Source organism: Chlorocebus sabaeus, chromosome 14 (genome assembly GCF_047675955.1).
Source record: "Chlorocebus sabaeus isolate Y175 chromosome 14, mChlSab1.0.hap1, whole genome shotgun sequence".
Lineage (NCBI taxonomy): Eukaryota > Metazoa > Chordata > Mammalia > Primates > Cercopithecidae > Chlorocebus > Chlorocebus sabaeus.
This window is the reverse complement of record NC_132917.1, coordinates 11530513-11552722: the sequence shown is the minus strand read 5'-3', so window position 1 is coordinate 11552722 and position 22210 is coordinate 11530513. Positions and strand designations below refer to the sequence as shown.

At 48.6% G+C, this 22210-nt stretch overlaps 1 protein-coding gene across 8 annotated transcripts in view; it reads right to left on the bottom strand.

Moving 5' to 3' along the window:
- Positions 1–6127: 6127 nt before the first annotated feature.
- The window catches only part of GREB1 (growth regulating estrogen receptor binding 1), a 159035-nt gene continuing 142952 nt past the window's right edge, over positions 6128–22210 (bottom strand). For 5 of the 8 annotated variants that reach the window (XM_073022788.1, XM_073022786.1, XM_038006579.2 and 2 more), the window contains 10 exons: positions 21417–21575; positions 19624–19766; positions 16642–16803; positions 14645–14849; positions 13714–13888; positions 12466–12684; positions 11405–11540; positions 8854–9054; positions 7990–8128; positions 6128–6481 (listed from right to left, as the gene is read on the bottom strand). In XM_073022788.1, the coding sequence (XP_072878889.1) occupies positions 6318–6481; positions 7990–8128; positions 8854–9054; positions 11405–11540; positions 12466–12684; positions 13714–13888; positions 14645–14849; positions 16642–16803; positions 19624–19766; positions 21417–21575 (1703 nt within the window). In that variant the 3' untranslated portion in view covers positions 6128–6317. Of the gene's footprint in view, positions 6482–7989; positions 8145–8853; positions 9055–11404; positions 11541–12465; positions 12685–13713; positions 13889–14644; positions 14850–16641; positions 16804–19623; positions 19767–21416; positions 21576–22210 lie in introns of those variants that run through there. The other 3 variants (XM_073022790.1, XM_073022789.1, XM_073022791.1) reach the window with 3 other exon arrangements.

The window sequence follows — 22210 nt, the reverse complement described above, 5'->3', positions numbered from 1 at the left end:
AGTGCTTTAATAATTGCATGGATTCCTTGAATCACTGGATCTAAAAACCAAGGAACGTCAGATAATTATTAACGTGCTAACACAACCTTCAGAGAACCTGGAAGAATCCATTCCAGTGAGCTTTCCCAGGCTGCAGCTGCAGAGGGAACCCCAACTCCACCCGGCATCTAGAATATTCCTGGATAAGAAGAAGCTGAATAACAAGTAAGGGAAGATGAGTTGGGACTTTACTTTAAAGAATACATATAATTTCTTTGGATTTTTCATCCAATTTTGCTTTACATTTGATTCCTTTGTGTTTCAATGTCTTTGAACATCAACTGATGAGGGACTTTGATTTTGCCCCCAAAATATATAATAGGAGATGATTAATATTCAAACGTGGGGTATATTAGCATTTTCATGCTGGTGATAAAGACACACCAGAGACTGGGTAATTTATGAAGAAAAAGAAGTTTAATGGACACACAGTTCCACATGGCTGGGGAGGCCTCACAATCATGGCAGAAGGCAAAAGGCACGTCTTACATGGTGGCAGACAAGAGAGAATGAGAATCAAGTGAAAGGGCTTTTCCCTTATAAAACCATCAGATCTCATGAGACTTATTCATGACCACAAGAACAGTACGGGGAAAACCACCCCCATGATTCAATTATCTCCCACCGGGTCCATCCCACAACATGCGGGAATTATGGGAGCTACAATTCAAGATGAGATTTGGGTGGGGACACAGCCAAACCATATCACAGGGACCTCTCTATTTTGTTAGTAGATGGTTATTGGAACATGTCTCAGGGCCATCCAGTTGCATAATCCTAGCAGGCATAATTCACATTGCTCATCAAGATAGGTTAAGTGATGCCAACAACAACAACAAGAACAAATAACTGTGAAATAAATTGTGCAATGCACTCCATGTTTATTGCAGCACTATTCAAAAAAGTCAAGATTTGGAGCAACCTAAGTGTCTGTGAACAGACGAATGGATAAAGAAAATGGGATACATATACACAAGAGAGTACTATTCAGCCATTAAAAAAAGAAAAAAAAAAAAGAATGGGAGGCCAAGGCAGGTGGATCACGAGGTCAAGAGATTGAGACCATCCTGGCCAACATGGTGAAACCCTGTCTCTACTAAAAATAAAAAGATTAGCTGGGCGTGGTGGTGGGCACCTGTAGTCCCAGCTACTCGGGAGACTGAGGCAGGAGAATGACTTGAACCCAGGAGGCTGAGGTTGCAGTGAGCCGAGATCATGCCACTGCACCTCAAAAAAAAAAAAAAAAAAAAAGAATGAGGTCCTGTCATCTGCAACAACATGGCTGGAACTGGAGGTCATTATGTTAAGTGAAATAAGCCAGGCACAGGACAAACTGAATGTTCTCACTTATTTGTGGGAGCTAAGAAAATTAAAACAATTGAACTCATAGAGATAGAGAGTAGAATGATGGTTAGCAAAGGCTGGAAACAGTAGTTGGGGAAAGGGGTGTAGGGATGGGTAATGGGTACAAAAATACAATTAGAACGAATAAGATCTAGTATTTGATAGCACAACAGGACGACTATAGTCAATAATTTATTGAACATTTAAAAATAAGAGTATAATGGTTTATAACACATAAACCATTGTTTATGCTTGAGGTGATGGATACCACATTTACCCTGATGTAATTATTATACATTTTATGCCTGTAGCAAAATATCTCATGTGCCCCATAAGTATGTACACCTACTATGTACCCACAAAAGTTAAAAATAAGTAAACTGTACAAGTAGTTAAAAAAAACTCTTCCTTAATGAAAAAAAAAAGAAACTAGAACCATAATTATTTTTAATGTATTTATTATTCTTAACTGGTTTAGGATTAGTGTACAGGTGTCTATATTTTCCAATTCTCTGGAAGTTTTATTTTATGGTGGTAAAATATATACCAAAAAATTTATTATTGACATTTAGCATATTCACAACGTTGTGTAACAATCACTACTCTCTAGTTCCAGACCATTTTCTGATTTTCTGGAATGATTTGTGTAATACAGAATTCTCTCTGCTTTGAAGGTAACTTTATATCCAACATGTTACTATGCCCATCAAATTTCATTTCTACTGGGCTCCTTCCTCTGTTTCTGAGAGAGATGGAGTGGTCTCATCTCTCTCAGACTACAGAATTTTATGACTACAGAATTTATGCATTTTTCTCATATATATATTTTTTTATAGAGGTGGGGTCTTGCCATGTTGCCCAGGCTAGTCTCTAACTCCTGAGCTCAGGCAATCCTCCCACCTCGGCCTCCCAAAGTGTTGGGATTACAGACAATGAGCCACCATGCCTGGCTCTCTTCTCATATTTCTAACAGTTCTTACTTTATATATTTCATAGCATGTGGGCATGTCTACAGAAGTTTGTGATCAAAATATTAAATTCTATTCGGATTAGCTCTCTCAACCCAATCTGAGCAACTCCATCTATTATTCGGTAAATTTAATCAACTTATATTTGACTATTATTTTGATGTTTGTCCCCTCCAAATCTCATGTTGAAATGTGATCCCCAATGTTCGAGGTGGGGCCTGGTGGGAGGTGTTTAGGTCATGGGGGGCAGATTCCATGGTGCTTAGATTGCTTGGTGCTGTCCTCAGGATGAGTGGGTTCTCCCTCTGAGTTCACGTGAGATCCGGTTGTTTAAAAGTGTGTGGCACCTCCCCACCTCTCTCCTGCTCACATCGCATCACAATGTGATGTGTCTGCTCCCCTCTGCCTTCCACCATGATTGGAAGCTTCCTGAAGCCTTCACCAGGAGCAGATGCCAGCACCATGGTTCCTATACAGCCTGCAGAACCATGAGTGAATAAACCTCTTATAAATTACCCAGTCTCAGGTGCTCCTTTATAGTAACACACAAATGGACACACACACCTGCCATCTAATTTTGTTTCTTATTTGCCAAGATTTCCTGTTGTTCTCCCCATCCCCAACTGTTCATTCCTTATGTTTGATTTCATTGATGTGGTCATTGCTGTCTTCCCTTTAATGTTTTGGACGTTGGACATCCTTTCTTTTCTCCCAGTGGTCATCCGAAATGCTTAACATGCATATTTAAATGTTCCTTTTCTACCAGCATATTAATCAGTGCTGACCCAGTAAATCAAAAATTTCAGCTCAACTTCACTGTTTTCTTAGTTCCATCACTGATCACTCCCACCCCTGCTCCCATGTTGAGATCATTGAGGGCATTAGAGATTCATTCATTCACTGAGCGGGCACTCAATGAGCACATACTGTGAGCTGGGCAAATTCCAAGCTCTGGGCATGCAGCACAGAATGTGTCTTACAGGATTCCTACCTTCACAGAAGGAGACAAAAATAGAAAAATGTATTCGATCTTAGTTGTTCCCCAATATGGGATGGCCTCGTTGGGAAGGTGACTTGCGAGTGGCAAGGAAACATCAGAGTGTGGGAGGGTCCAAGGGGCGTAGAGGGATGAGGGGCAGCAGGCCTGAGTGGGCACTTGCCTGGCAGGGTCCAGGGAGCTGATGGGCAGTGAGCAAGCGGGCCATTGACCTTAACCAAGGCCGCATGCCTAACCCAGGTCAGTGGAGTATGGGAAGTGTAGTGGGAAGCACTGCAGGGAATCAAACAGGCTCGCTGCTCCAAACCACTTCCCTGGTAATCATCCAGACAAATGCCCAGGTCCCTTTCGCCCTTTGCAGCCACCAAGAAGCTCAGAGTTCCCCCAAACTATCTTCCCTGGGTGGCAGGCTTCTCTGCACATTCTGCGCTGGTTTCCTCCATATTTGTTCTGCTGCACGTCCAATGCAGTCTGCCTTTTTATCCTCAGGAATTCTGCAACATGTTAATATAATCCACCTTTACGGTTTTATTCTTATTTCTTTTCCAAAACTATCAATTTTAAGCAGGTAGTCCTCAAAGATAACTAGCCACACTACCTTCTCTCAAAACAATGCTATGAACACTCACCAAGAAAACAATACATGCATTATAAGTTTTATTTATAAGACTGGAACAGACAAGAATACTAGTTTGAGGGTTTTTTCCAATTTAAATTAACTAATAAAGTGGGAAGAATGACACAAAAGCTGCTATTTACAAAAGACAAGTATGATTAAAGAAGGTCAGTTTTTATTCCAAAATAGGAATAATGAGATATACAAAGTGATCATTTTATAAACACTGATCTAAATATTTAATACTCGTGGACTTTTTTTCTTAGGAAAAAAAGATTGACATCAACTCTTCGGCATCATCTTTTACAATCATTTATTCTTGGATTGTTATCCATTAGAGTGCTTATAAATGTCTAGGATAGATGTGTAAATGCATTCTGAGGCCAGGCGCCTGTAATCCCAGCACTTTGGGAGGCTGAGGTGGGCAGATCACCTGAGGCCAGGAGCTCAAGACCAGCCTGGCCAACATGGCAAAACCCCGTCTCTACTAAAAAAAAAAAAAAAAAAATTAGCTGGGCATGGTGGTGGGTGCCCATAATCCCAGCTACTCGGGAGACTGAGGCTGGAGAATCACTTGAACCCAGGAGGCAGAGGTTGCAGTGAGCTGAGATCGTGCCATTGCATTCCAGCCTGGGCAGCAAGAGTGAAACTCCGTCTCAAAAAAAAAAAAAAAAAAAAAAAAAGAATGCATTCTGATGATTACCTTGAACTGTCTTTAAACTTTTCCTTCAAGTTATGTGCCACTTCAAAACCAGTGTGGCATTGAGGGTAGGAGAGTGGGAGAAGGGAGACCTGGACTGCAGAGTCCAGAGATCAGAACTTTGAACTGTGCTTCTAGCTCTTTCCAGTAGTGAGACCTTGGAAAGGTAGACTCTTTGCATCTCAACCTTCTCATCTTTCAAAGGGGAAGAGTAATTCCAATCACACAAGAAAGGACTGAAGAAGATGAACAAGATGATCACTGTCCAGGTGCCTAGGCAATGGGTGGCCTCCCAACTGCGGCTTTAAAAACCATTCTGGGCCGGGCGCGGTGGTTCATGCCTGTAATCCCAGCACTTTGGGAGGCCGAGGCAGGCGGATCACAAGGTAAGGAGATCGAAACCATCCTGGCTAACATGGTGAAACCCCATCTCTACTAAAAAATACAAAAAATTAGCTAGGCATAGTGGCGGGTGCCTGTAGTCCCAGCTACTCGGGAGGCTGAGGCAGGAGAATGGTGTGAACCCGGGAGGCGGAGCTTGCAGTGAGCCGAGATCACCACTGCACTCCAGCCTGGGCAACAGAGCGAGACTCTGTCTCCAAAAAAAAAAAAAAAACAAACCTTTCTGTCAGCCTGTGAAGGGGTGAGCCCTAAGAAATCCATCTCCCTGCCTCCTCTCTTCTGCTCCCACCTCCTCTCTAGCCAAGCAAGATTCTTCCCTGAGGAACCAAACATCAGTAAGAGAAAATGAGCTACTTCAGGAACTGAAAACTAAACTCTAGTAAATTACAGCCATAAGTCCAGTTCTCATCTACTATTTTATATATCACTTTGGTTGTTTTCATTGTTTTTTGGTTGTTTTCATTGTTTGTTTCAAGTAAGCAATGTGGTCCTTTCTCCTTTGTGAGGCAAATTTTAGGTCAACCTCTGTTAGCCTCATCTCCTCCTCCCCAACCCCCCCCAGAAAACCCTTTTAGTTTTAAAGAAAGTTTCTTTGCATTTTTGCCCTTTCCAAGAGGTAGGGTATTTACCCTACATTATTTTAATAGGATCATATTTGCTCTGAAGTAAATCAATTTGTTTAACTTTATTAAATTTGATGCCTTTGGGCTAGCCTCTGAAACAGCAAACTTATAGGCAATTAAATAATTCTTATTATAACGATCTACTTATTTTTTCTTGTCTCCAGCCTTTACAGTTAAAATGTTCCTTTGGAATATTGCTTTGTAGGAGGTTACAGGGGAACCTACTTGGCTGAAATCCCATCTACTGAAATACTGGCACTGCTACAAAATAACCCAAGATTCTTTAGAACTAAGAGAAAAAAATCAGGTTTGTCCATGGAAGCACACGAATGTCAGGACAGGAAGCAAATATTTGTTCCTCGTGAAACAGGCTTTAAAACAGCCCTGGGCAATGGGCTGGCCCAGAACTTGGGAGTCTCAAGTTTTCATTCCCACCCACTGCGGAGTCTTTTCCTGGCTCCCAGGACCACAGCCTCAGGGGCCCACATGTACTATGAGGGGCTGCGCTGCAGACAGTCCCTGGGGTCCATTCCAGTCAAACACCCCACAATTCCAGGCCTCCCTTTAGCCTCAACAGCATGAGGGCTCTGAGCACTCATCTCTTCCAGAAAACTCGCCGCTGTCTTCCTCAGATGTGTCGTCCGGTCAGAAAGAAGAGCGGCCGGTCTTCCCTGGCATTGGCGGTCTGGAACTCATCGCGCAGCCGGAACTGCCACTCATCCTCGAGCTCCAGGCGGACAACCGTCTGGCGCAGTGAGCTCCGGTCCTGACAGATGACACACAAGGTCGCACCTGTGTGGACAACGGCAGAGATGCAGGAAGGAAAAAGGTGAGTTTATCCAGATGAAAGTGGCTGCCTGGATTCTACTTGCAATGGCAAGACAGGGCACTGCTGGGAAGGGCAGAGGCGGCGTCCAAGTCAGCCTCTTGCGTCTTTCAGGATGATGTGCAGTCTTAGTGAGACAGGAGTGTGGCCGGGATGCGGCAGGTGTGCGGGGGAGAAAACACGGAGGCAGAAGGAAAGCTGAGCAGGGACTGAACTGACGTGCGGAGAGGAAGGAGAGAGGCTGGTCGAATTGCAAACCAAGCATCCTCAGCCCCAGCCGGTAGCTCACATATCCCACCCTACCTACCCCACCTTACAGCTTCATCCCCCTCTTCTGCCACCGGTCCAGGCCTGAGGCAGCCCCCACTGTCCCATGTGCCAACCACAGGAATTCTCCTTCCTCTCAACTCCCAGCACATGGCGACACGTCAACCCAGTCTCCTCCACGCTTTCCCTCTCTGCTCCCTCCCCACCTTCGTGTCCAGTCCTCCCTTTAGATGAAATGTTTCCCAAGGCAGAGACTGCTGTAGAAACCTCTTGATCTTTCCCAAGGCCTTAGATGCTGTTGGTGCTCACTCAGTGCCTGCCAGACAGGAAGGTCAGAGCCAAGGGCCACCAAGGAGAGCGAAGGTCAGCTAGGGATCTGAGCAGGACTGGAAATGCAGACTGGAAATCATGTTTTCAAGTCATGCAGAACAAGTGCTTGTCATTCTCAACCAAGCTGGCGCAGACAGGAGGAAGGCTGGCGTAAAAGCCAAGGTGGTGTGGGACCTCCCAGGACGAGGAGAAAGACTCGTCTACCAGGGGGAAGAGTGTCAGTAACGACTGGGACACTGATGTGAAGGATTTGGGTTGGAAAAGAACACAGATGGCTGGTGCGGTGGCTCATGCCGGTAATCCCAACACTTTGGGAGGCCGAGGTGGACAGATCACCTGAGGTCGGGGGTCAAGACCAGCCTGTAGGTGGTCAAGACCAGCCTGTCCAAGATGGCAGAACCCTGTCTCTACTAAAAATAAAAAATTGGCCGGGCATGGTGGCAGGCGCCTGTAATCCCAGATACTTGGGAGGCTGAGGCACGAGAATCACTTGAACCCGGGAGGCAGAAGTTGCAGTGAGCCAAGATTGCACCACTGCACTCCAGCCAAGGCAACAGAGTGAGACTCCATCTCAAAAAAAAAAAAAAAAAAAAAAAAAGACAAGAAACACAAAGGCTAAAAAAAAGTCTGCAATTCATCTAAAAGAAAGGGGGACGTGTCTTGCCTCTACCCAAACAGGTATAGGGAAGAGAGAGCCCCCAGAGATCAAATCCCAGCTCTCTTGCACGCTCCTGGGTGGCTGAGGCAGTCACTTCTCTCTCTGATCCTCAGTTTACCCATGGGTAAATAAGGACTAGGACCAAAGGTCCCCTCCTCAGGGTACCCAGTGACTACAGCCATTGAAGACAAGGTGCAGGGTTAAGAGTACAAAAGTTACCTTTCAGAAAATGAAACTTTTTCAAAAAGCTAGCTCCCACAAAAGAGTCACAGAGGTACAGCAGCAGTCCACTGAACAGCAAGTCCGAGCAGCTGATGTTTAAAGAGTGGGGCCTGGAGCTCACATAGCAAACAGAAATCTGAAAAAGAAGAAATCTAAGAGAGAGCACCGTTTTCTATGAAATGCTCAGTAATGTTTGCATCTAGTAAATACCAACTGCTTGGTCCAGCTCAAGATTTTTGGGGGGCCAGAGACAATATTTTCATGTTATTTCCAAATCCGTATCTGAAAAATCAATTCTGGAAGTTTTATCCAGATTTATCTAGCCATGAGTTCATCTGAGAATCAGAATATTTAGGCGGGGCGCAGAGGCTCACACCTGTAACCCCAGCATTTTGGGAGGCCGAGGCAGGTGGATCACCTGAGGTCAGGAGTTGGAGACCAGCCTGGCCAACATGGTGAAACCCCATCTCTACTAAAAATACAAAAATTAGCCAGGCATGGTGGCATGTGCCTGTAATCTCAGCTACTTGGGAGGCTGAGGCAGGAGAATCACTTGAACTCGGGAGGCGGAGACTGCAGTGAGCCGAGATTGTGCCATTGTACTCCAGCCTGGGCGAGAAGAATGAAACTCCATCTCAAAAAAAAAAAATGTTTGGGCATCAGAATTGGGCTGGCTTCCTATCTTCTTACTTCCAGGCAAAGCATCTCAGCTCTCTCAGCTGAATGGCAAAAGCTATAAAGTGGGGTCAACCCCGAGACGAAGGAGTTGAGGACTTAGGATTCAGAGTCCCAGATTCCAGTCCATCGGTTCTAGAGATTTCTCTGAAATAGGGATTCGACAGCATCCCCTCTGAAAGTCACCTGAGATCCCAGGTTAAGGTAACAGTCGACAGACAGCACTGGGTGGTCATGGTTCTTCAGGGAGAGCGGGAAGAAGTGGTGGCTGTGGTGCTGCAGGAACTTCTCCAGCAGGAGCTGGGCGGGCGCCGCGAGGAAGGTGTGCTTGCTGTCCGGGGCACAGATGTACTGGGCCGGCACGACCGCCGCGGAGTTATCGGACACCTGCATGGGAAGGGGGGGTGTCAGGCCACTACTGCCCTGAGAGGCGAGGACCTTCCCACAGCTTCTGGGCGGCATGGGGTGGCCCAGAATGGAAGCTTGTGTCGCTCAGGGGAATGAACTGAGAACGCATACTTCAAGAATAAACTTCTCTGTCGAGAAAGATTAGGTTTTACTCAAGGGAAACATGCAAGAGACACATCCAAATGAACTAACCCAATCAGTAAGAATTACAGACACTGATCATTCCATGCAGGAAACTGGCTTTCCGGTCTAGAGAAAACAAGAGAACCCACGGGCCTGGGGGATGCAGGCCTCTGGGAGTGGCCAGCTCCCCACCAGAGATCCTGTCCCAGTCCCGCCCAGCCCTGGGGCTCTTCCCACCCACAACCGGCATCTGAACCACAGGCTCTTGCTCCATCACCAACACGTTTACATCAGACTCTCACTGGCTTCCCTCCAGTGAGTCCTAGAGAAAAGTCTGGAACTTTCCCATAGCTGGGAAGGCCTGCCTACTTCCCCAGCTCCACCCCGCCACCCTCCTCCCCTTCCTCCATACTGACCTCCTCGCTCCTACCCTTCTGCACCTTCACCCACTGAAGGAATCCTGTCCCTGTCCCTGCCTCTGCCCCTGCCTCTGTCCCTGCCCCTGCCCGTGCCCCTGCCCCTGCCTCTGTCCCTGCCTCTGTCCCTGCCCCTGCCTCTGTCCCTGCTCATGTCCCTGCCCCTGCCTCTGTCCCTGCCTCTGTCCCTGCCCCTGCCTCTGTCCCTGCCTCTGTCCCTGCCCCTGCCTCTGTCCCTGCTCATGTCCCTGCCCCTGCCTCTGTCCCTGCCTCTGTCCCTGCCCCTGCCTCTGTCCCTGCCTCTGTCCCTGCCCCTGCCTCTGTCCCTGCCCATGTCCCTGTCCCTGCCTCTGTCCCTGCTCATGTCCCTGCCCCTGCCTCTGCCCCTGCCTCTGTCCCTGCTCATGTCCCTGCCCCTGCCTCTGCCCCTGCCTCTGTCCCTGCCTCTGTCCCCGCCCCGCCCCTGCCTGGATATGCGGCTCACTCTCTTCCTCCAGGTCTCTGCTTTAATGTCACTTCCCCGGGAACTCCCACAGACTCAGGTCTCCCCGCGACACACAGTTCACTTTTGTGGTGCTTCTCCCGATGGTCCTTAACTAGCCACGTGTCTGACATCTGCCCCGGCTGCTGGGCTGTGTACTCCTGAGCATGGGGATTGGCTGCTCAGTAAGTATGTAATGAATAAATGAAAACAATGCAGTGATTTCACTCACGTGGAAGATTATAAGACATGACTAGCTTTCTTATGTATAACCAATATGCAATCAAACGTAGTAGAAAATTAAGATTATGTTCAAATAATAAAGATAAAATACCTAAGAGTTTTAAAATGACACTGAAGGACATAAAAGGAAAGTTCGTTTTAAAGGCATGTCTGGCCCTTTGATGGAGACATAGTAAGTCTGTTTTCTCTGATTAAACAACAAACTTCACACAATTTTAAGATCTCAGTGATGGTGTAAGTGGGGGCCTTTTATTTACAGGTCTTGTTACTTTGCAAGAGAAATGAGGAGAGGCCCCGCACTGCTGGAAAAGGCGCAGTACCTGCCTCTGGGGGTCAGTGAAGATGGAGCTGGTGTCCCAACTCAGACCCAGCCCACCTCAGTGTAGCTAACTCTGTCACCTCAGCAGTTTACAGAGATGACGAGGGAAAGAGGCTGGGAAAGGCAGCTGGTGGCATTAGGGCAGGATCAAGACAGACAGAAGTGACAGAGAAAGGGGTTCTGGCCCATAGGACCGGGGAGAGCTTCGGGCAGAGACACACCTGCTGCATTGCTTCCTGGAAGACACAGAGCTATCAAACTTGCTGTGATTTTACATCTTAATTCCCCAGGCCTGCTTAGCTGGAACACACGTAATCGCACCAGGTCTCTCCCCAGCCCGAGGCTGCCCAGTGGACACACAGTGTGACTATGGGGCCAGCCTGCAGAGCCGTTCAAATAGTTATGTAACCAGGCACCACCCCAGGGGCCCAAGAAAGAGCGTGGCCTAAGACCTCACCCAGCTGGGGCGGGTGAGAACACACAGGAAGGCTTGGTTGGAGCCTTGCCCCCAGCAGAAGCTTGCGGGATACTGGTTAATATATCAGAGGTAGAGGAGAGACCCCACGGAGCCTGTCATTTCCCAGGGCTCAATGCCAATTAAAAACCTTTACTGACCCCACCCAGTATGGCCCCGCCCCATGCGCTTGAAAGAGACACGGCCTCCCCTGATTGCTCCTACCCTCAGTGTGCGTGCCAGGGCGGCCCAGGTGGTGGACATAGAGGCCTGCCCAGCAGCGAGGAGCTCACCTTGGACGTGATGTGGAAGGACCTGTGGCCACCCACCACGATCTGCTTCTTCATCACGCTGAAGCGGTTGAACCGGCAGAGCAGGAGGCCGGCGCTGTGCACCCGCAGGTTGAAGTCTACATCGTCACACAGGAACCTACTCAGGGCCAGAGGAGGGGTGGGTCTGATGGGGCACGGCTCACACCCTCTGTCCCTGCCCCCAGCACCTAGTGTGTGGGTCCCCGTCGTAGGGGGCTATGAAGGTGGAGTGGGCTTCATTCTTGCCTCAAGACCTTCCTTACTCTAGGGGAAATGTAAGGCAAAACAGACAAGGAAAACCCACAGGACAGACAGGGCCATCTCTGCACGGGAAAGGCAGTGTGTACCTCACGCTTCAACCACACGAGGACTGCCCGGTGGTGACCAGAGGCCAAGGGCCAAGTGCACGTGAGAAACGTTACCAACACGACCTCACGCATCGGTGAAAAAGCAAGCAACAAAAAACCTCCGAGGGTAAAAACAGGAGCCGCGTTTTACAGCTGAGAAGAATAGGGCTCGGAGGTGAGTGGCCTGCCTGTGCTCAAACATGATACACAGCAGAACCCGGGTTCCCAGAGGACCAGTCAGTCTGGCTCCAAAACCCACCCTCTTCCAGCAGCTGACGCAGGCTGTGGCCCAGTGCCCGGTGCAGACAGGCCCTCCATGGACACTGAGCAACTGAATCCTCTGGAGATGGGAGCACTTCTGTGACTAGATATGTACAGAAACCTACGGAAATTACCATTTTCTTCCGTGCTAAAGCTCCTAAAAAGCAATGTATCGGAAGAATGAATCGAAAAGGCAAGAAAAAAAAAACCCACACAGTCCAATGTAACTCACTCAAAGCATCATGAGAATTGGTCAATGAAGCTGAATGATCTGCGAGTACTCAAAATTATTCAGCACTAAAAAAACTGGGACAACGGGGAGCGAGGCCAGGCCAGTGCTCACCGCCAGGACGCCTCTGCAGCCGAGGCTGCCCTCACTCAGGACTCTGCGCCCCCAGGGCCGCTGCCTCCCCCGCCCCGGGTGCAGGCGCTCACCGGTTCTGGTTGTACTGCACGTTCTGGGTCAGGTCCACGTTCAGGATGATGAAGTTGTGCACGTGGCAGCGGGAGAAGGGCTCTCGCACCTCGCTGGCCCGGGTCTTGCTGGACCACTTCCGCAGGCCCAGCAGGGCGTAGTGTGTGATGTTGGGGGCCGCCTCAATGTGCTGCATGATGTGCTTCAAAGACACGTTCCTTTCCGACCAGGAGAACTCCCTGCTCGAAGGAGGGAGAGTGAGCCCCTAGGCTGACACCAAGCAGCAGCAAGGCCCTTGGGACCAGGCAGTGTGGCACCGGCTCTGAGACTGCCGTGAACACCTGCACAGGCCGGTACCCTGCACAGGGCCCCAGGGGCCAGGCACCCTGCTGGGCGCTTCCCACGGGCACTCATTTCTTCTATGTGCTGAACACATTTGCAGACCATAATTTAGTCAATTCTCACAACAACCCCATGGCATAGGTATTAATCGCAGATGAGGAAACTAGAACCCAAAATGATTTAGCTTGCTTCAAGTCACACAGCAAATACAAATAAAGCTAGGAGTCAGCAGTCAGGCTAGCGAGGAGGGGTGGGGCTGGGGGCAGCAGGAAGGGAGTTTCTGGGGGGCAGCAATGTCCCTTTCTTAATATTGGAGTTGGTTAAATGAATGTGCTCAGCTTGGGAAAAGTTCTGTATATGTATTATACTTTCCTTTTTGTCTATATATTAAATGGATAGTGTGATTTTCTGTATTATACTTCAATAACAATTTTTTTTTTTTTGAGACAGAGTCTCGCTCTGTCACCCAGGCTGGAGTGCGGAGGCACCATCTCCACTCACTGCAAGCTCCGCCTCCCAGGTTCACACCATTCTCCTGCCTCAGCCTCCTGAGTAGCTGGGACTACAGGTGTCCGCCACCATGCGTGGCTAATTTTTTTGTATTTTCAGTAGACACAGGGTTTCACTGTGTTAGCCAGGATGGTCTCGATCTCCTGACCTCGTGATCCACCCGCCTCTGCCTCCCAAAGTGCTGGGATTACAGGCATAAGCCACCACACCTGGCCCAAAGACAATTTTTTAAAATTAAAAGCAAGCCAGGCTTGGCACGTGAGCTCACTTTTACCACACCCAGGACTCTGGGAACCACACCCACCCCTTCTACTATGAGGCCCTCCGGTCTTCCAGGGTGGGCGTACTCCCCATACAGAGAGTGCACACTCGTTGGTCATCCTTCGTAGGGTGCCAGTGCTGTCAGGCCACCTCACCTGCTTCTCTCCCCAGCAGAGTCGACATCCACCACGTTCCACATCACGCAGGAGTCATCAGAGATCACGATGAAAGGCCAGATGTCCTGCGGCTTGATCCCCAGCTCCTCCTGACGGTTCCGCTCAAGCTCCAGGTTATGGTACGACAGCTCCTTGATGAGGAAATGGGCAGCACCTACAGTGGGCGAAGCAACTGGACTCAGGGCTGTCTCACACCCACACCCACAGCAGGCAGACCCCAGGCAGACCTGCCGCCAAGGCTGCCCAGACAAGCCAGCTCCAACCTTCCTGACATGCATCACCTGTCACAAAACATGGCCCATGGGCTAGGGAGAGAAAACTACAGGGAGGAAAACACTCCTCTCCAGGTGGAACACACATTTGCTTTCTTATGCTTTCTTCTCTAACCATTGAAAATATCAATTTGGCCAGGCGCAGTGGCTCACGTCTATAATCCCAGCACTTTGGGAGGCCAAGGCAGGCAGATCACCTGAGGTCACGAGTTTGAGACCAGCTTAGCCAACATGGTGAAACCCCATCTCTACAAAAATACAAAAGTTAGCTGGGCGTCATGGTTGGTGTCTGTAATGCCAGCTACTCGGGCAGCTGAGGTGGGAGAATAGCTTGAACCCGTAAGACGGAGGTTGCATTGAGCCGAGATCATGCCATTGCACTCCAGCCTGGGCGACAGAGCGAGATTCCATCTCAAAAAAAAAAAAAAAAAGAACGAAAGAAAGAAAAGATTCATTAAATGGATAACACTGGGGCCGGGGGGAAGACTGCATAAAAAAGTCAAACAAAATGAAAATAGCTTTAAAAGTCCAAAAGTAAGAGGCTTGATGTCACATGTTTAACTTTCGTCTCTAGAATACTCTCTCAAGTGTTCGTTCACAGGAGTATGACTGAGTAGATGATGTTAAAGGACACTCACCAACTCCAGCGCTATTGAAGATACTGGGGAGCACCAGCATGATGTGGTTGGGCCAGTATTTCTTATAAATCGCCATCTCGTATTCCTTGACGACCAGCACGTGCAAATGGCTGGCACCATCCATTGCATGGTACAGATTAAAGAGCCCATGTTCGTGACGGCCGGTGGTTGGAGTGAATGTCGGACTTTTTATATATTCATGGCTCTGCAAAGTACAGGTATCATGAGGTAGAGTGTTTCTAAATGTGGCCACAATTAGTCCCTTGAGATGACTTTGCAGCATTTTCCATCACAGAATGATGACCATTTCCATATTGCTGGAATTTTCAGCCTTGTGACTTGCTTTTCCCAGTAAAAGGCAGGAAAAATGGCCTTGTGCCAGTCCTGGGCATAGCCTCAAGATGACTTACATGTTCCACTCCCTCTCAGAACTCTCCCATGAACAAGCCTGGGCTAGCCTGCTGGACGATGAGAGACCACTTGGAGGAGAGCTGAACAGCCTAGCTGAGGCCACCAGCCAGCCCGCAGACAACCTGCTGGCTCACTGTCAACACGAGTGAGTGAGTACAACCGAGCCCAGAAAACCACCTGGCTGAAGCAAGCCCAACCTGCTAGCCCACAGATCCCAAAGCGAATGCTTATTTGGGAATGGTGTGTTAGGCAACAGAAACTAACTGGCATATAGCAATTAACCAAATTCATTACCCTCTCATATTAGAATCTAATGTTATGCCCAGAGTACTCATTATTCATGCATGCCTTGCATTTTCCATACACTAGGAACACAGAACACCCCCCAATCGCTGCCCCATAGAGCTTAGCTATCCACTCGAGTTGTTATATCTTTTATGTAAATAACTGTTTTCTTCAACTCCTTCCTTAACAATAAGTTCATCTGGCAGAGGTAGGCCCTCTGCTCCCTCTGAATTCCTCAAAGCACCTGCCAAACACTGTGAAGCACTGGTGCTCACGGCCAGCTCTGCCAGGAAGGCCGGAAGGTGAGTGGAGTGGTGGAGAAACCCCAGCTCTCGTATTTCATCCATGGAATTTCACCGCAACACCCAACCCCAGCCCGTGGGTTAGGAGGTACCTTACAATGAAGGCCTGTTGGGTACAGTACAAATATTTTCATTGCTTAATAACAGGCTGCTGGGTCTGAAAGGCCAGGTGCAACTCCACAGGTGCCTGGCACTCTGGAGAAGGAAAAGCAGCTTCTCCACATGGCCTGCCTTGAGTGGGGCTGGGTAAGGAGCAGCCAGCTGACCCTGAGGTGATCAGGTGAGCACTGGCAAACCAAAAGCTCTACAAGGAGCATCTCTGTAAGAATGGTCAGAGACAATGGAACGTTCAGAACAATCTCTTCAAAAGATAAAAGGAAATGTGTCTTTTAGAGAGACACACTGAGATATCTATATCTATAGGTATAAATATCTATAGATAGATGACATGATTTGAAGTCTGGGATTTACTTCCAAACAAAACAGGAAGGAAGAAGAGGAGAGAGGGACGGATGAAACAAGGCTGGCTGAGTTAGCAATTGCTGGAGTTGGTAATGGGCTCTAGAGGATTCACTGTACTGTTCTACCTAAGCCTATGCGAAATGTTACCTGGCAGAGCATTCAAGAAAAGATGGAGCAGATGAACATCTACCCAGCTCCTGTTATCTTCCAGGCACGGAGCTAGGGCCTTTCGTCAGTTATTCCAAATAGTTTTCACCACAAGCTTTTGCAAGTTACTACTGTTCAACATTACAATGAGGAAATCAAGGCTTGCAGATACTAAGTGACATGTTCAAATACACAACTAGTAAATGGTAGAGCAAGGCTGAGGCTTGAATTGGAGTGAATCCAGAGCCTGTGTGCGACACCAGCCTCCTCCAAGTTCAGTCCCTGTATCGGTGCCTGCACTCCCTCATCAGGCAGCTCTGTCTCTAGTCCCCCACTCAGTCCCCACTTGAAGCCACTCGGATCTGCCCCACTAGGTCTCTGAGCCAGTACCTTGTCTGTCACGAGGGGCAGTCGCATGCTCTCCAGCTGGCCTCCAGGTTGGCTGAAGACAAAGTGGTGCTCCTTGGACTTGGGGATGATGAAGTGCAGCTGGATCTCCTCTCCTAGCATGGAGTAAGAGAAGGCAAAGGCGTGCAGGGTGGACTCATACAGCTGGGGTGTGGGGGAAAGGACAGAGCTTGCCGTCAGAGTCCAGCCTGCTTTCCGGAAGACCCCAGGCCCACCCTGCTGTGACAATGTGCAGTTCACGGTCACCTTTTCCCTACAGCACAAGAAACCCACAGGGTGACTCCAGTGAAAAGTGTAGACACCCAGGTCTGTTGACAGGGCAAGCACGCCCGAGGCCACACAGCCAAGGCGAGAGCCTGCTCCCATCCTCAGTCCGCATGGGGCCCCACCCCGCTGTGCCACGCAGGCAGCAAGCTTTTTGGTCCCCGTGGCTTTGAACCAGAGCCCTGTTCTGGGTCACCAACTAAAGCATTCATGCTACAGAGCTCATTTGTAATTCTAATACATGTATTTTTCCATCACAGTTACATGCAATCGCATATTAACACTAGCTGCATACGCTTGGACGCTCCCATAACACTTCTCGCCTGGTACCGTTCTGTCCTGTGTGCTGCCATTAACAATCCTAAAAAGCAGTACTGTCATCATCCCCATTTTACAGATGTGGAAACTGACATTCAGAGACCTTGGGCTCACTCCTGTCACCAAGTCTGGCTGTGCCCTTAGTCACCTCCTCCAGCCTCCATTTCCCAGGAGCCTCACACCCCACATCTGCGCACGTGCTGCTCTGGGTGTGACTTCCAGCCCAGCTTTGCCCTCAGCTTGAACATCCTCTTAGGACCCCACCGACTCACAGCCCTCCCTACTGACATCCCCTCCTAGCATGTGCTCTGCATGCATCCCGGGGTCCCCAGGGGAGGAGGCGGACGAGCACACACTGCTTTAATCTCTGCCATGGCTCTGCTAGACCCACAGAGCCCTTTCTTTGGGAGCAGAGATGAGGGACAAAGGGATTTTGACTGGGGGAGGCAGTTAAGGAGGACACACTGAGGCAGTTTCATAAAAAAGGTCAAGGGAGCCTTGGAAAAGAAAACAGAATGAGCAGGTGCAGGCCACATGGAGATGGCAGCCAGTGGGTCACACGACCTCTGCACCAGCACCAGCTGGTTTTAAGCCCTCTCACCGTCCCAGGCCTCCTCATCTTCCACTGTGGCCCCCAGACCTGCACACCCCTGAGAACACAGGCCAGGTGCAGCCCAGCCGGCTGCCTCTCCTCCTCCTCTGTGCTCGGGTGTCTGTTGATGCAGCCCGAGGTCCTGACGGCACCACCCACTCCCGACACTGACAGGGATGACTGGGGACTGACACCCTTCAGTCTCTTTCAGTTCCCTACATTTCAAAATCAAGGATGTGTTTTCACATATGCTTTTGTTTGCCTTGAAAGAAAAACTACGTCTCCAAGAAACAAAATGTTAGGAGAGTTTATCTGGAACAAATGGGATTACTGATTATTTTGACCCTCAAAAAATTGCTCGTATGTTCTTTCATCTACAGTACAACTGCATACTCAAACAATGAGTGCTGCGTCCCAGGCAGCCAAGCTCAAAGCCAGGCAGACAGGGGCTGTTTCCCTCTGCAAAAGGGATGGAAAGAGAGGCCAGTGCTCTTGCCTCAGGCCTTTCTGAAAGCAGCCCAAGACATCAGCCGCCCTACACGCCTCTGCTCCCCAGTCAGGCATCTGACTAGCTCCCGCCAACTCTGGTCCTCTCCCTCCGCCCCTCTCCCTTGCTTGGGTCTGAAATGAAAAGAAATATTCCATGTAAAATATATCCTCTCCCCTGTTTATAAATAACCAGCCTCCCAGGCACTCCATACACCTCTATGGGACTAAGAGACCAGTCTAAACACAGCTCTGCCCACACTGGGCTCCACTTGGAGTTCCTGCTGAAAGAGTCCTCGTTCCTCTCCACAGTGCCCACCAGGCGTTTTGTGGTCTGGCCTCTGCCTACCCTCCGAGTTTCGTGGCTGAGTGTACCCACCCCAAAGTCTGGGTTCTAGACACACCCAACCCACATCACTTCCCATCCCCCGGAAACCCTACCTCCCCTCTCCCACACATGCTGTCCCTCTCCCTTCATCTTATCAATTCTTGGCTCCTTGGCAAATTCTTATTAATTCTTCCAAATCTTTTCTCTTCCACTCCCCACCCAAACAGGATCCTCATTTATAAAACAGGGACAATGAAATTTTAGTGTGAAGTAAATAGGACACTAGACAGGACAGTTCCCATCCAGTGCACCGTGAGTGGCCTGCAGGTGTGGCTTCAGGTGACCCACCAGAGCCTGAGGCAGCCAGAGCCCTGGGTCAGGAGCCTTATCAATTTCTATGTGTCCAGGATAAATATTTTCTATTGCACAAAAGGTTGGGAGAGATTGATACATAAAAAGTGCCTAGGCACATTGCCTAGCATGCAATAGGTGCTCAATAAATGCAAATTCCTCCTCTTATCAATGGATTTCTGTGCTTCAACCATAGTACTCTTTTTGCCTGCTTCACATCATTATGTTTTGCTTATGTGCCCATCTCCCTCCTAGACTGAGTGTGGAGGATGGGGACAGAGTTGATTCAGCTCTGCACCCCCAGTGCCTGGTACAGAATAAGCACCTGGTGAGCATCTGCTGCATTGGACTAACTTCTGAAATCACTGGGACCTAAAGATGATGACCACTTCCACGGCTGGGTAACTTGGCCACTGATAAACACACAACCCCAGGAGAACCATGGTGCTCTAGTTCCAGCAATAATTCCACAGACAATTGAAGGGAACAGAGGATGCAAATAGACCAGGAAGCCAGGGCTTCCAGAACTCTCTATCTCCTACTCTGGAATGAAAGGGTGAGAGAGCAGGGGAATGGACGATGTAGGCCAAGGTGAAACGCCTGGTGGGGAGCTGCTAGGGCCTACCTGGTAGCGGGGGTGGAAGCCCATGTACTGGTGGCACTGCTCGCAGTGGTGGTAAGTGTTGTATGCTGCGTACTTGGACAGTCTCATCCGTGCCGTCTGATGCCGCACATAAAGGTCCTCCGGCTTCCGGGACATCCCTCTGTCTGCACCAAATTCCCCAGGATTAAAAAGCAGCAGGGAGCAAAGCAAATATTATCCCCTGCCTGCTCAAACAGAAACCAAAATGCTCAAAATGCCCAGACAACAGGATTCTGTCCTGTTGGGGAGGACTGCCTCTCACCTCCCTGGGCCCTGATGTGACAGCTGGTCAAAGGAGACAATGAAGGACCACAAAAGTGTCAGTGGAATAAACTAATTAAGGCACTGTCCATGTCATGTCTTACTGTAGACTAAAAACATTTCATCAGCACCTATGTAAAGATCCACTATCCAATTTAAATCGATTGCCAACTTAACATGCCAGCGCTGAATGCAGATGAACTGCCCCTTGTTTTTCTTTTTTTGTTTGGTTTTTGGAGACAAGGTCTTGCTCTGTCACTCAGGCTGGAGTACAGTGGCATGATCTCAGCTCACTGCAACCTCCACCTCGCAGGTTCAAGTGATTCTCCTGCCTCAGCCTCCTGAGTAACTGGGGTTACAGGTGCATGCCACCACACCTGGCTAAGTTTTGCATTTTTTTGTAGAGATGGGGTTTTGCCATGTAGGCCAGGCTGGTCTCGAACTCCTGACCTCAGGTGATCCGCCCACCTCAGCCTCCCAAAGTGCTGAGATTACAGGCGTGAGCCACCACACCCGGCCCCGGCATGTTTTCCAAATGACCTGGCCGATTAAGATGTTAACACTCTGCCTTCATTAGAGACTGGCCTACAAGAAGGATCCTTGGTGCAAGGGATCTATTCTGATAGCAAAGACGATAAAGTTGTTGGTTTAAAATGGAGTCTGGTGGGTCATTGATATGGTTTGTCTGTGTCCCCACCCAAATCTATCTTGAATTGTAGCTCCCATAATTCTTACATGTTGTGGGAGGGACCTGATGGGAGATAACTGAATCATGGGGGCAGTTTCCCTAATACTGTTCTCATGGTACTGAATAAGTCTCACAAGATGTGATGGTTTTATAAGGGGTTTCCCCTTTTGCTGGGCTCTCATTCTCTCTTGCCTGCTGCTATGTAAGACGTGCCTTTCGCTTTCCACCATGATTGTGAAGCCTCCCCAGCCACATGGAACTGTGAGTCCATTAACCCTCTTTTTCTTTATAAATTACCCAGTCTCAGGTATGTCTGTCAGCAGCAGCGTGAAATGGACTAATACAGTCATTTCCTTTCTCATGGCATTTACCAAATCTTTCTAATCTAAGTTTATAATCGCGCTGGCCCCGGTACGCTGCAGTGTCAGCACACCACAGATGTTGGGGATCCCTAAGGGGGAGGGAAAAATCAAGACATTGGGGGAGGAGAGGTGAACAAGTGTATCCGTTTTGACAATTCCAAATTAGTAAGTAAACATACACATCTTTTATCTTATATTAACCAGAGTCTTCAGAATATTCCAATGGTGACAAATCAGCAAGGGTGTCGTCATCGTCACTTAGCACTTCCTGAGCAACACTCTTCAAATCACAGATTTCCATTCCTCCCTTCCTCATACAGGGAGGTGGTGACCTCAGTTCTGTACTACGTATGGCAGGTTAATTCGTCACCACCTGATTTTATGCCTAACAAAATCCAGCTCGTCCCTTCAAGAGGCTGTGCCCATGCACTTTGGAAGGTGAAATGAGAGATTCAAAGTCTGACCTTCACTCTTTATACTCTGATAGTGTGAACAAATCAGGCTGGCATCTTCATACTTCGGGTCATGAATGATGTAGTCAAAGGGCAACTTCTTGAACAGCTCCAGGTCTGGCCAGGGGTCGCTAAGCTGGAGATAATGCCAGTCAGATTCTTCTCTGAGGTCTACAAGATTGGTAGAAACATAGATGTGACAAAATAGGAAGTGAAAACGATTTACAGTCATGCGTCGCTGAACAACACAGAATACGTTCTGAGAAATGTGACATCAGGCGATTCTGTCACTGTGCTAGGCACAGCCTGCTACACACTAGGATATGTGGTGTAGCCTACTGGTCTTGGGCTACAAACCTGTGAGCATGGGTGTCCAATCTTTTGGATTCCCTGGGCCACATTGGAAGAACTGTCTTGGGCCACACATAAAATACACTAACACCAATGATAGCTGTTGAGTTAAAAAAAAAAAATTGCAAAAAGAAATCTCATATGTTTTCAGAAAGTTTACAAATGTATGTTGAACTGCATTCAAAGCTGTCCTGGGCCACATGCAGCCCGTGGGTTGGACAAGCTTACTATCTAGCACGTTATTGCACTAAATACTGCAGGTAATTGTAACACAATGTGAAGCATTTGTGTATCTTGGCCAGGCGCGGTGGCTCATGCCTGTAATCCCAGCACTTTGGGAGGTTGAGGCAGGTGGGTCACCTAGGGTCAGGAGTTTGAGACCAGTCTGGCCAACATGGTGAAACCCCGTATTTACTAAAAATACAAAAATCAGCTAGGCATGGTGGTGGGTGTCT